General features: G+C 38.6%; 1 protein-coding gene across 5 annotated transcripts in view; it reads left to right on the top strand.

Annotated features, from left to right (window-relative positions):
- Window positions 1-13,692, top strand: part of AGAP1 (ArfGAP with GTPase domain, ankyrin repeat and PH domain 1) — a 457,470-nt gene that overhangs the window by 182,459 nt on the left and 261,319 nt on the right. For 4 of the 5 annotated variants that reach the window (XR_009155346.1, XR_009155347.1, XM_058185245.1 and 1 more), the window contains exon 3: window positions 1,838-1,930. Coding sequence is in view for 3 of the 5 variants with exons in the window: in XM_058185245.1 (XP_058041228.1) it covers window positions 1,838-1,930 (93 nt within the window). In the remaining 2 variants the exon portion in view is untranslated. Of the gene's footprint in view, window positions 1-1,837; window positions 1,931-10,010; window positions 10,879-13,692 lie in introns of those variants that run through there. The other variant, XM_058185266.1, reaches the window with a different exon arrangement.

Genomic DNA, 13,692 nt, shown 5'->3' with positions numbered 1-13,692 from the left:
TTAAAAAACTCTTGAAACATGATTATGTATCCTGCTTCAATCAACAATTTTTGAGTAGGTGTACAAAAGTCATTGCTGGCATACATTATTTTATACCATCATAATGTAGAAGACAATAAATAGTAATACATATAGTAGCAGTTATAAAATTATTTTTGTCATAACGGATATAAACTTAACTTTTCCCCAAATTTTACAGCCATTACTAAAAACATGATGATAGTTATATTTGACACAAGCTTGTAAATGGGAAACATGAACCACTTCTGCTTATAATACTTGTATTTTTAATTTTCCAGGCTTGAGAAATGTGTCTGTGTGTGAAAATAAAAAAGATAAAATGCTTGCTATCAAATAGATAGAGTAATTCCATCAAATAATTTAAGTAAGTGATTTTGACAGTTTTATGGGGAAGTTTATACTGTAATATCTGAGTTTAGTAATTTTGAAATGGGCAAGCTCAAAATCATAACAGGAAATCACTGTAGATTGAAGTTGATTTTAGAGTAAACTTATTATTCAAAAAAACCCTTATTAAAATATTCAAAACTATCACTCTGAACAATTTTCATAATAATATATTGTTTTCTCTTTGAAGAGATGCTGTTTTAGGTACAGTATTATAAGGAAAATATTTTTAAACAAAAAAAAGACTAATAAAAACAGAAGGCTCAAGCATCATATAATTTAACAGAAATTTTTGAGAGTATGATTATTCAACATGACTGTCTAGCTTAGTAGCCCAATGGATAAATCAAGACAGAATAGTGCAAGCTGCTGGTTCCTAAAGGAATGCATTAGTTCAAAGCAAAAAAAATAAATAAATAAGCATAATTCTTAAGCTGTGTATCTAATGTTCTTAAGCTGTTGTTCAGAAGGCCAATTCCTTATCTCTTAATTTATTCTCAGAAGTATGAAGATAGTTTTGTTTGGCAATCAGATATGTATTCCTAATGTGGATTTTTGAAGGCACACACTGAATGTATTGTAGAAAATATCTGTGGTTTTATATCACTTGTGTTTTACTAGCATTCGGATATCATTGGCACATAAACTACATTTATGATTTGAAAACCACACAAAAAAGTTTCCCTATTTTCCATATTGTGTGAGTAATGTTCCTAATGGAGTGAAGTTGCCAGTATAGTTTTTAAGGAGGATGACTTCATAATAAAATAAATCTGTCACTTCTAGCTTTACTTAGCTGACAATAATAGAGGAGAATATGAAGTTCTCTTTATATAGGATTATATCAATTTATATCAGCAGTGAAAAAGTAAGCAAGGCAATTTTTGTCACATAATTTGAAAAGGGGTGCTCTTCTTTTTTTAAATTACTCAGATAAGGTAGTTATTCATTCTTAAAACATTTTATTGTATTTTATTATGTACGTGACTTCTGTTATTGAAGAAAGTATGCATAAAAGAGATAACTAGTATTTCTATTATTTTTTTTACTTTGTCAAAGTAGCTTGGTATTCTTAGTGTCGTTATTTTGACTTTGATGCTGTCATCTCAAAGTAGTAAAGAAGAAAAATTAAATTAAATTCTAATGAAGAAAATCCATAAACACTGCTGAGTTAATAGCGTTTTAAAATCTCATCAAATGATAATAAAGTATATACATTTATCTAAGAAATTTCCTGTGTGTAAAGATATGCAGTTTGAGGGAATTTTTAAATCCCTATTGTGTTAAAGAGTTAAATTATTTATATATGTGTGTATGAATAAGAGACAGAAAGAGAGGGAGACATTTTATAAATATAAAATTTACAATTTAATATGTGAATGTGAAAAATGAATTCATGTATTGAGTGTTTATTTTGCTTTTACCCTAGTCTCGGAAAGGGAGTGGCCCAGACAAAGAGAAGAAAGGATTGGAGAACAGAGCAGATAGTATTGGAAGTGGTCATGCAATCCCAATTAAACAGGTACAACCTGTATATATGTGTGAATGATTTCCTGGACTTGGAGGTACACCTTAGGTCTTAAACACCATGATGCTTGACTTCTGTGCCAAGATTTGTTTGATGTGCTGTGGTGATGAATGTTGAAGTCACTCACTTGACATCAATTAGAAGAGGTTCCTATGTGAATTAAAATAAGATCATTAGAATAAGAAGAGGGAAAATGTGACAACAGGCCTAATGAAGTGCAGTTTGCTGGCCTGCATATGGAGTGTGCTTCTAGGCTGAGCTGGCTTCAAAGTCTGTCTTTGTAGAAAATGCTTTGATTGGACCGTTTGCTGCCAGTCTACAAGGATAGATCAGATCAATGTACAAGAGCTCCTTGTGATCACAGAAATAGCCTGATGTGTCCCTCATTTGCTGTTGCAGAAGGACATCTGAACATTGTTCCAGATTGATTTGTAGCAATGAGGTAGTTAGATTTGAGGCAGCTGTGTACTTTTATTTGTAGATTGCTAATAAAGGAATTGTAACTTCGGATGTTTTTATATAAGCAAACATTTACAGCCATAATATCTGGTCTTAATTAAACATCCCTATTATAATATAGGATTTCAAACTAAGGAATTCCTTTTGTTTGTTTGACTACTAGTATAACTGCATTAGTGCCACATTCTTAAGATACTGAATATGAAAAGAATTGCATATCAAAAAACCCTACTTGGATCTTATGAAATCATCTTTAACTGTTCTAACACTTAAAATAGTTTTCAATTTTTACATATCATAATTGGATCAGTAATAGTGAAATATTGAAGTATATCCCTTTGATTTCTGTTTCCTAGTTTTAAAAGCTATGATAAAGAAATTGAGCCAATCATTCCTACACAATTCCCATAGGAGAGAAGTATAGAACTTCTGGTTGTAGTGATATGCTAAATATTATCAGAGATTTTATAAAAGATATCTTATTTTTTGCTTACATACTAAAGAAAAGATTGGAATGAAAATCTCAATACAATTTGTTTATTAAAATGTAATGAACAAATTTATAAAACATCTGGTTCCGTGGCCATTAATCTTGATTAATGTATATGCCCTATATAAACTTAAATGCTAGCTGTTGGGGAGCAATAATGGAGAGAAGATACAGTTTTAAGTCCATGTTTTTTTCCAGAGTATACTAGCTGGCTATTGTGTAATACTGGATAGTGAATTAGAGAGGCTCCTGGTTTGATCCGGCATGGATCTTCCTATGGCTTTTCCTATGTTCTTAGGCTATGTTGTACAGTTTGTTAGGAGATTCATTCTGTGATTATAGGAATGCCTAAGCAGCCTGAGGTTCATCACCAAAATTAGTTTTATTGCCAAAATCCACCAAGGACTTAGACTTTAAGAGACAATAGTTAGACAGTTCTCTATGGCCTAAGTCTATCAAGGAAATAATGAATAAGTAAATTAAGGTATCAGTCTTTAAATTACAATAATTTCCCTATATGTGTAAAAAAAATGCTCATTCTGAGAACAGTTTAATCCCCATCCTTCAGTCTTTATACATAATATTTAAATTAATATAATACTGATTTCCACCTCAATTCAAAAGTACTAGCTGGCAGTTCCAGGGTCCGGGTTATGTTGTCAATTGTAAGTGATGTAAATGTTTTCATTATTAAATATTTTTTCTTTTTTTTAATTGTATGCTATATGGTTTGCCATTATTTTTTATTTAAACCAAGGCACTTTTTGCTTCAGAGAGAGACGTGTTTCTGATTAGATGCTACCTACCACTTGAGAGTTGTTATTAAGTATAGTTATTAATTTGGCTGTGTGTTATAAAAATAATAAGAAAAGATATTCTCGTTTTTTTCTTCATCTCCAGATTGGAGGAAGACCATAAGCAATGTTAATTTCAATAGGACAGAAATTTAAGGCCAAATTTATTATGAAAACTGAAGAATTTAGAACTGTTAATCTGCATTCCTTATAAACATATGTAATTATTATTGTTTTATGGAAGAATAAATGTCTGGAAAAGAAGACTCCTGAAATTTCCTGCTGTAGAACACATAAGAGCACACAAAGCGCATGCTTTGTGTAGAATAATGAGTCTTTGATTTCCTGTTTTCAACTTAGTCTGGTATACAAAAAAATACAGATAAAGAAAAAATAATGTAACATTATCAACTATGAAACTGCTTTCGTTTTGGAGATAGGTTATGCAATTTCACAAACAAAATTGCTTTTACTATAAAATTATATAGTTTAATACTTTTTATAATGCTAGTGTAAAATTATATACTGTAAAATTATAACCTTGATAGTAGATTAGTGGGGGGTTTCCTTCAGTATTAGAATTTTTAAAAAACCAAGGCACCAGATATGTATGTATGTATGTAAAATGTATTTAGGGGTCAAGCCTCATGTACTGCAGAATATACTCATTAATGATAATGTGACAAGTTTAGAGTAAGTACTAGACCAGGGCTGTCAAACTCAAGGTCCAGGGGCCAGATGCGGCCCACAGGGTGCTTAGATCCGGCCCACGGCGGAACAGTGAAGGACCGGCCTGCAGTGCCTCTGCCAGTGAAAACAGAGCTCAAGAGGGCCATGTGCAGCCCTCCCGAGCTCTGTTTTCACTGACAGAGGGTTGTAGGAGGCCATTGCAGCCGAAAATGGAGCTCAGGTGTCCATTTTCACTGGCAGAGTGCTTGGGCCACCACCGGTACCCCCAACATGAGTGACATTGAGCTGGCCATATCCGCTGGCCATGCCCCCCTGCCCCCCTCAAGGTCAAACACAACCCTGATGCGTCCCTCAATAAAATTGAGTTTGACACCCCTGTACTAGACACTTATATCCCATCCAAATATCTGATCAAAACAATAATTTGTTTTCAAAATGATTAAGTATGAAGTTGCAGCAGGATTTACTGCAATACAGTGGTATATATTTCTTTTTAACAAGAGGATAAATGTAACATATTTAAACATACCAGTCATGTTTCACAAGCACACTATGGCTAATGCTCATGCCAGTTTGTTAGATTTAAACAAACAACAAAGTTAAGATAAAGCAGAAAGGAAAAAACAGATGTGTGTGAAAGAAATGAGACATAACCAAAGTTTGGGAATCACTGATGGGGATATTTTCAGTGAAGCAGTTAGTTAACAATGGAAGCTTATTCCATAAACATTAGATTTTCACCAAAAACTTAATTTGTCAGTTATCCCTGAATAAAGATGAGTTATTGATTTCCCCTCTATATTTTACTGGATTAACTGGAACATACTAATAACACTGAACTGAATATTATAGTATATAAAAGTGCCAAAAAAGTGCCTGTTGACTCTTGAGCTGCTCTGTTTCCAATGACAAAGTCAAGAATGCTGGTTTTGACATTTTTGTGAATTTCATATGGATTTTCCTACATCTGACAGAAAAGAGCTGAGGTTTTTGAGCAGATAAATAGTAAATAGTATTTAGCATGCAGACTCAATAAGGGTGTTTTAATATTTTTATTGCTAAGTTATTACATAATATCTCATTAAGTTACTTCTTTCACATCCTCACCTTTATTATTTTGATAAATAATTCAAGGTAATGAAAATATCCAACACACCTTCCTCCTCCTTTTTCTACACAACAGTAACTGTGAGCTGGGTTGTACTGAAAGTGTGTGACTAATCCAAGGTCCACCAACTGGCTTTCATGGCTAAAGCAGAACTAAAACTCTCGATGGCATAGTTTCTAGACACTCTAGTTTTTTTAAAAAATATCTTAAAAATCAGTGTTCTTTTTTAAAATAATACTTTCTAATTTGGGTCAAACTTTCTAAAAAAGAGTGGAATGTTTCATTTATTCTAAGTAGATACAGTATATGCCCAGTCTTCTTGGAGTTGGATGACCTTAACAACTACAATAAATAAATAAATAAATAAAATAACATATATCAAATACAAGGTTTGTTTATCAAGCAAAAATCCTTTCAAACATAGGCATATTTTGACAAGTTATCTATATGATTTGCATATAGGAAATATCTAATTTCAAAGGTTCGTGAATTAGGTTTACCTAGAACACTTAATTAAATTAACCAATTTCTGGGTTCATAAACCAACCAAATATGCTAGATTCCATATAGCATGCTAAAATATGAAGAAAATAGCCACCTAAGTTTGAAATCTTGAGTGAATATAGTTTTTGTGTCTCTAAATTATGGTGTTACACAAACTTATTCATGTACAGATAGAGCTTGTTTAACGATCAGTTACTCAGCAGTCATTCTAAGTTATGACAACCTCCCTAAAAAAAGCTACTTATGATCACATTTCAAAGTTGCAGCAGCACCCTCACTGTTATTTGCCCCGTATGACTAACTGCAGGGATGCTACAGTTGTTGGGCAGATATTATGCAAGTACCAGTGGGGGCTTCCTGTATTTGAATCTTCCAGCTGATAAATGAGGAAGGTCAGCATACATCAATAGGAATGAGTTGTTCATAATTGTATTGTCAGCATACATCAATAGGAATGAGTTGTTCATAATTGTATTCCCTCACTAGTGCATCTTGCCTGCAATGCTATAAGGCTCAGAACAGGAAGCCAGTAAGACAGTGTGGTTTTAATATATCTACTTACAATCCTCATGGTGTCATTGAGTCTGGCATCTAACTTACTAATATGGCAGCTGTTGAGCCATACAGGGGCACAGTATTCTACTGTGAAATAAACCAACCCTAGTGCTGATGACCTGAGGATGGCAGTTGAAACTCTTCATTTAATTCCACATTATTTGTGGACTATGTTGTTTCTAATATTGATTTTTCCCGCTGTACTCTCTAAGTGTATCTTGTAAGAGAGAGTCCAGTTCAATGTTATTCCAAGGTATTTTAGATGGGGATCATAGGGGAATAAGTGGTTGTTTAAGTAGACCTTAAATGCACGTTCATTTAACAACTGCATCATAATTACCACTTGCAACTTTAATGAGCACGCTTCATTACGGTCATAGGCTGTGGACTATGTGTAATGGCAATATGTCATGTTTGCTACTGCTTATTTCCTTTTGCACCTAAAATTCAAAATAATCATATCAGGATCTTACATATGGATGATTCAGAATTATTTTTAATATTCCAATATGTTTATTAAATTATACTCCAGGCCTCCAAATCTGTGGCTGCATGAGTAAAGACACTGAATTATATTTCTCAGTTTTATAAAAGTACTGGTTAGGTGCTAACTAATATGTTTTTATTAATATCCCGTTTATGGAATAGATATATCAATTTCAAAAGAGGAAACTTTATTTAAGTCAAACTTTTAACTTGCGTCTCTGCTTTGTTATATTTTGTGAATGTATAAAGGTATTCATTTCCCTATAATCTTACAGAAGCTGTTATTTTACAACAGACTCTTAAAAAGACAAGATTTATAGATAGGAATTTTATTTGTATGGTTTGTTTCTGCTTTATGCTTTATGTCAAAACTCTGCCAGTAGGATGTATTAAAATAAAAAGTTCATGACCAGAAATATAAAAGCAAGAGGCACAGCTCAGCAGTGAGTGGGCTTGTCGTGTATTAATTTTTCATTGCTGTGGAGAATTGTACATACATAATCGCTTGATTGCAGTGGGAGTTAGCAATCTCCTATGGTGTCATTTGCATAAATCTTGTTAAGTCAATGGCAGTTAATGAAGTACAAATGAGCCTGGAGAAGGTGACATGCAAATCGTGAGTGGCAGATGGGAGGTCTGTTTTTGGAATGGCAGCTGTGTGCTAGTTCCCCTTTATTTTTTTCTAAATTGGAGCATAAATAAATACTAAAAATTGGCCTTTAATGCTTGGCTTTGTAAATTAACGTATATTTGCACTATGTCTTCAGCTTCCATGCACTGAAAATTATAGAATACAGTAAAAAACATATATGAAAGCATTCATAGAGTACTTATTAATTTTGCAACAAATCCTGAATTGTTATCAGACAACAAATCTAATGAGTGCATTAGCTTCTTACAATTTGTTTGTAAACTTGCATTCAAAACAAAATAAGAATATCTCTCTAAATTTATCAGCAGAAATTTTCAAGATGATGAGAGTATCCAAGGAAATGTGTAAATATAGTAAATAGAATCCTATTTACAAGGAAAAATAGAATCTAAAAATGATTTTAGTCAATTCACAGGTTTCACTGTTACATTATCATCCAAAGATTACACATTTATTTTGTCCTTCAGGATTTCAAGCCATTGGATCCCTCCTCCTTTCCAACTTGCCAATAGATCTGCCTTCTGGTGGTTGTTTTAAATTTGAAAACTGTTGTGCATGTGTTTATGTATATATATATATATATATATATGTTTTCTGAGGTTATACTTATATGAAATGCTAATTATTTATATACTCTGGGTGGCTTACAAAAGATAAAGTTGATTAAAACTAGTCATGTTTGGGGGAAACACAACAGTTAAACAAATTAAGAACTAAATATAACAAAGGCTGCTTTAGTGTAAGAACTGAGAATAACAATTGTTTTATGTAAATTAGAATTAGATGGAAAAGGGCTTGTGTTACATAACAAAGATATTAAAAAAAGGAAATTGAATGAAGAAAAGAAAGTAGCCAAAAACATAGTGAAGGAAAAGCTAGAGTGGGATATAATAAATTTTATAAATTTAATGGGGTTGCCAAAAAAGTTATCTGGAAGTTAGATTTTTTGGCGAGAAACATTTCAGTGAAGCAAAGTTTGTTCTTCACATCCTCTTTACAATGTTCATTCTAATCTTAGTTTGTAATCTTTTCAACAAATGCCAGAAATTTGGTAAAGGCAAAATAATAGATATCCAAGCTTAAGTCTGACTGTTTCAAAACTAGATTTATTTATTTATTGTAAATGTTTTATGACTTTCTGATGTATTTTAATACCTGTAGCATTAAATTAACTAATACCTGTAGCATAAACAGAGGGATAGAATCAAGATCACGTGAAGTGTTAATACCACTTTATAATGCCTTGGTAAGGCCACACTTGGAATATTGCATTCAGTTTTGGTCACCACAATGTAAAAAAGATGTTGAGACTCTAGAAAGAGTGCAGAGAAGAGCAACAAAGATGATTAAGGGGCTGGAGGCTAAAACATATGAAGAACGGTTGCAGGAACTGGGTATGTCTAGTTTAATGAAAAGAAGGACTAGGGGAGATATGATAGCAGTTTTCCAGTATCTTAGCGGTGGCCACAAAGAAGACAAAGTCAAACTATTCTCCAAAGCACCTGAGGGTAGAACAATGGGTAGAAACTAATCAAGGAGAGAAGCAACTTAGAAGTAAGGAGAACTTTCCTGACAGTTAGAACAATTAATAAGTGGAACAACTTGCCTGCAGAAGTTGTGAATTTATTTATTAATTTATTTATTTAATTCGATTTTTATACCGCCCTTCTCCCGAAGGACTCAGGGCGGTGTACAGCCAAAATAAAAACAGACAATACAATATACAATTTAAAATACAAATTAAAAAACTTATTTTATAATTGGCCTAAAAACTTTAAAATATATAAAGCTAAAAACCCTTAAAATTGATAATAAAAATTTAAAAAATCAGTAAAATTTAAGCCAGCCCCGCGCAAATAAAAAGATGTGTCTTCAGTTCGCGGCGGAAGGTCTGAAGGTCAGGTATTTGGCGTAAACTCGGGGGCAGTTCGTTCCAGAGTGTGGGAGCCCCCACAGAGAAGACCTTCCCCTGGGGGCCGCCAGCCGGCATTGCTTGGCGGACGGCACCCTGAGAAGACCCTCTCTGTGAGAGCGTACGGGTCGGTGGGAGGCATGCGGTAACAGCAGGCAGTCCCGTAAGTACCCAGGCCCTAAGCCAGTGTTGGAGTTGAATGCTCCAACACTGGAAATTTTTAAGAAAATGTTGGATAACCATTTGTCTGAAGTGGTGTAGGTTTTCCTGCCTGGGCAGGGGGTTGGACTAGAAGACCTCCAAGATCCCTTCCAACTCTGTTCTTATTATTGTAAATTGAGGTTCTTCAAAAATTTAGAACCCCAAATATGCTAATTAAAATAGAAAAAAAAGTTTACTGTGCAAATTTCTTTTGTTGTTGTAGGAAAAATTTAACCTTCATCTTTATTTTTGATGAGGCTAATTAATTCACTTCCTATTATATATTCATGAACATATGCGACTTGGACGATCTGGATGATAGCGGAGGTATTACATCTACCCTTATTATTGCCATCTGCCTCGTTGCCATGGTTTTTTGTTGGCTTTCTCCCTGCTGCCGGACTGTGGACTTGGCAGCCTCCATATCCCCCAGCCTCTCGGAGAGGTTTAGCCTCTTATATGGGCTTCGCCTCTTGGAGGGAGAGGTCTGGGGAGACCTGGTTCTGGAGTGGTTAGGATTTATCCCTGGCCATTTCTGGAGGTGGTTGTTGGAGGACTGCGGGGAGATGATGGAGGCACCCTGGAGTTGTTCCCCTGCAACCAGTCTGTGACCGTGACTGTGATAACATCACCCATGCCCCCCTCGGCCTTTTTGGGACTTCTATGGCCGTTTTTGGTCCTATTAGGACTTTTTGGGGGAGACAAGGGATTTATTTGGGGACAGAGGAAGACGGAGGAAGACGTGGCCAGCGACTGGAGTGCCATTTCCCCTCACCCCCGGTTCCAGGATGTTTGGACTATGCACCGGACAGAATACCACCTAGACTGTCATTCGGTGCCAATTGTTGTTCCATTCTTTGTCTGCCCTCATTCTGGACTAGCACCATCTGTTACCATCTTGCCATTCGGAGATGGAGCCTCTATTTTGCCGATTCTTAGTCTCAGCTGCTACGCATTATACTTCTTGTGAACTCTTGCGCCTGCGAGGTGCCCCCGCCTCGCAGGAATGGCCCTCCTCACTACTGAGGGCCGGCCTCCATGACGGGTCTTGGGACCCACAGAGGTGGCATGCGAAAAAGAAGAGCTTGTGGGGTTTTTTAGAGAGGGAATTTTTAAGGGGTGGGAGGGTAAGGGCGGGTAATGGGGGTAACCCGTCGGGTAGGGGGCCAGTTCCTGCACATGCTCGCGGCGGTTTTTCTCTATCAGGTTCGGAGGTTATGGGGGAGGAGTGTGTTCCTATCTGTGAGGGTGGTTCTATCGACACGGTAAGTGGGAGAGGCAGGTATGGCGGAAGCGAGGGGTCATATCAAGTTCCGGGAGCGCGTGCTCGATGTCTGAAAGCGATCACGCGCTCCGACCCCTTGGACTTCTCCCGTTCCCCGGATGGTCAGGATCCTCAGAGCTTGGGCCTTCGGTTGATGTTGTGCAATGCTCGGTCCGTGGTGAACAAAGCCCCCCTTGTCTGTGATCTTATACAGGGGGGTTCCGCGGACCTTATGGGCATTACGGAGACCTGGTTGGGCACTGAAGGGGGCGTGCCCCTTGTTGAGATGTGCCCGCCGGGTTTCCGTGCATTCCATCAGCCGAGGGCCCAGGGTAGGGGTGGGGGGGTGGCGGTTGTGATTAGAGAGAGTCTAGAGCCGAGGGAGACCACTGTACCTCAGATTGCCGGGTGCGAATCCCTCTTTGTGAGATGGGGTCGTAGGTGTCAGATGGGTTTGCTGATCACGTACCTGGCTCCTTGCTGCGTGACAGCTGCCCTGCCCGAGCTCCTGGAGGTGCTGGCTGGGGTGGCAGTTGAGACCCCCAGACTTTTAGTCATGGGGGATTTTAACTTGCCATCTTCCGGCTCGTCATCGACGGCAGCTCGGGAGTTCACGGCTTCCATGACGGCCTTGGACCTGACCCAAGTAGTTGATGGCCCTACTCACATTGGGGGTGGCACTCTGGACTTGATTTTTCTCTCTGGTCAGTGGTTGAGAGATCTGGACTTAAAGGAAATAGTCACTGAACCTTTGTCATGGTCAGATCACTCTCTTCTTCGCCTGGACTTTCTGACCGCCATTCACCACCGCAGGGAGACGGAGCCGACACGTTGGTTCCGCCCCAGGCGCCTGATGGACCCGGATGGGTTCCGGACGGAGCTTGGGCCATTTCCTGAGGGTCTGGCTCACGGCTCGGCTGAGGAACTTGTTGCGGCCTGGGAACGGGCCGCGGCGGGGGCCTTAGACCGTGTCGTGCCTTTGCGGCCTCTGACCCGGCGCAGGTCCCAACCGGCTCCTTGGTTCTCCGAGGAGCTGAGAGGGATGAAGCGCCGGAGAAGACGCCTAGAGAGTAGGTCTAGCTGTTCGGAAACTGATCGGACACTAGTGAAGTCCTATACTAGGACTTACCTAGTGGCATTGAGGGAAGCGAGGCGTAGCTACGCCTCCTCCCTCATTGCATCGGCAGATAACCGCCCAGCCGCCCTGTTTCGGGTGACTCGCTCCCTCCTACACCAGGGGGAGCGGGATGACCCGTTGCAGGGACGTGCTGAGGAGTTTAACGGTTATCTTTACGATAAAATCGTTCAGCTTCGGGATGGTTTGGACCAAGATTGCGGTGATGCGGGTGAGATGCTCGAGGGTGGTCTTGGCGATATTGTTTGGGATGAGTTTGACCCTGTGGCTCCCGAGGACATGGACAGGTTGTTGGGTAGGCTGAATGCCACCACGTGTTTACTGGACCCGTGCCCCTCCTGGCTGGTGCTGGCCACTCAGGAGGTGACACGAGGCTGGCTCCAGGCGATTACGATCACTTCTTTGGTGGAGGGTGTCTTCCCGGCCGCCTTGAAAGAGGCGGTGGTGAGGCCCCTCCTTAAGAAGCCTTCCCTGGACCCGGCTGTTTTAGGTAATTATCGTCCGGTCTCCTCGTGGCTCCGGCATAACACCCATCCTGCGCAGACTGCACTGGCTACCTGTGGCCTTCCGGGTGCGCTTCAAGGTTTTGGTGACCACCTTTAAAGCGCTCCATGGCATTGGGCCGGGTTATTTACGGGACCGCCTACTGCTACCGAATACCTCTCACCGACCCGTGCGCTCTCATAGAGAGGGTCTCCTCAGGGTGCCGTCAGCGAGGCAATGTCGTCTGGCGACGCCCAGGGGAAGGGCCTTCTCTGTGAGGGCTCCCACCCTTTGGAACGAACTACCCCCTGGACTTCGTCAGCTTTCGGACCTTCGGACCTTCCGCCGCGGGCTTAAAACATACTTATTTAATTGTGCAGGACTGAGCTAGATTTTAAATTTATGGGTTTTAATTGGGTTTTATTTTATATTTTAATTAACGGGCTTTTAGAATAAGTTTTTAAATTGCTTTTATATTGTATTTATGTGTTTTTAAGTGCCTGTAAACCGCCCTGAGTCCTTCGGGAGATAGGGCGGTATATAAATATGATTAAATAAATAAATAAATAAATAAACATCCTAGAAAAATCAAGAATGTTCTATTATTTTCTGCAATATACTGTGGTATCTCTATATTCAAATATTCTGTCAATAAAACAGTTGCATTTAGACAACTAAAGTATGAAAAGTTTTTATATGCAGAAAATTAGTTTCTAGGGGGTAGTGGTTAATACCATGGAGCTTGTCAGCTAAAAATCTGACAGCTCAGGTTTGAAACCTATGTGCCTTGTGATGGGGTGAGCTCCTGTTACTTTCCCAAGCTCCTGAGCAATTTGAACCCAGCAGTTTGAAAGCATGCAAATGCAAGTAGATAAATAAGTACCACTTTGGTGGGAAGGTAACAGCATTCCATGTGCCTCAGTGTATAGTCATACTGGCCACACGACTATGAAAAAAATGTTTTCAGACAATGCTGATTCCCTCACATAAGAAATGGAATTGTTGTGTCTTGCCCGCCCTCAG

Source organism: Ahaetulla prasina, chromosome 1 (assembly GCF_028640845.1).
Source record: "Ahaetulla prasina isolate Xishuangbanna chromosome 1, ASM2864084v1, whole genome shotgun sequence".
Taxonomy (NCBI): domain Eukaryota; kingdom Metazoa; phylum Chordata; class Lepidosauria; order Squamata; family Colubridae; genus Ahaetulla; species Ahaetulla prasina.
The sequence above is the reverse complement of the archived record's forward strand: the minus strand, read 5'-3'. Positions and strand labels throughout refer to the sequence as shown.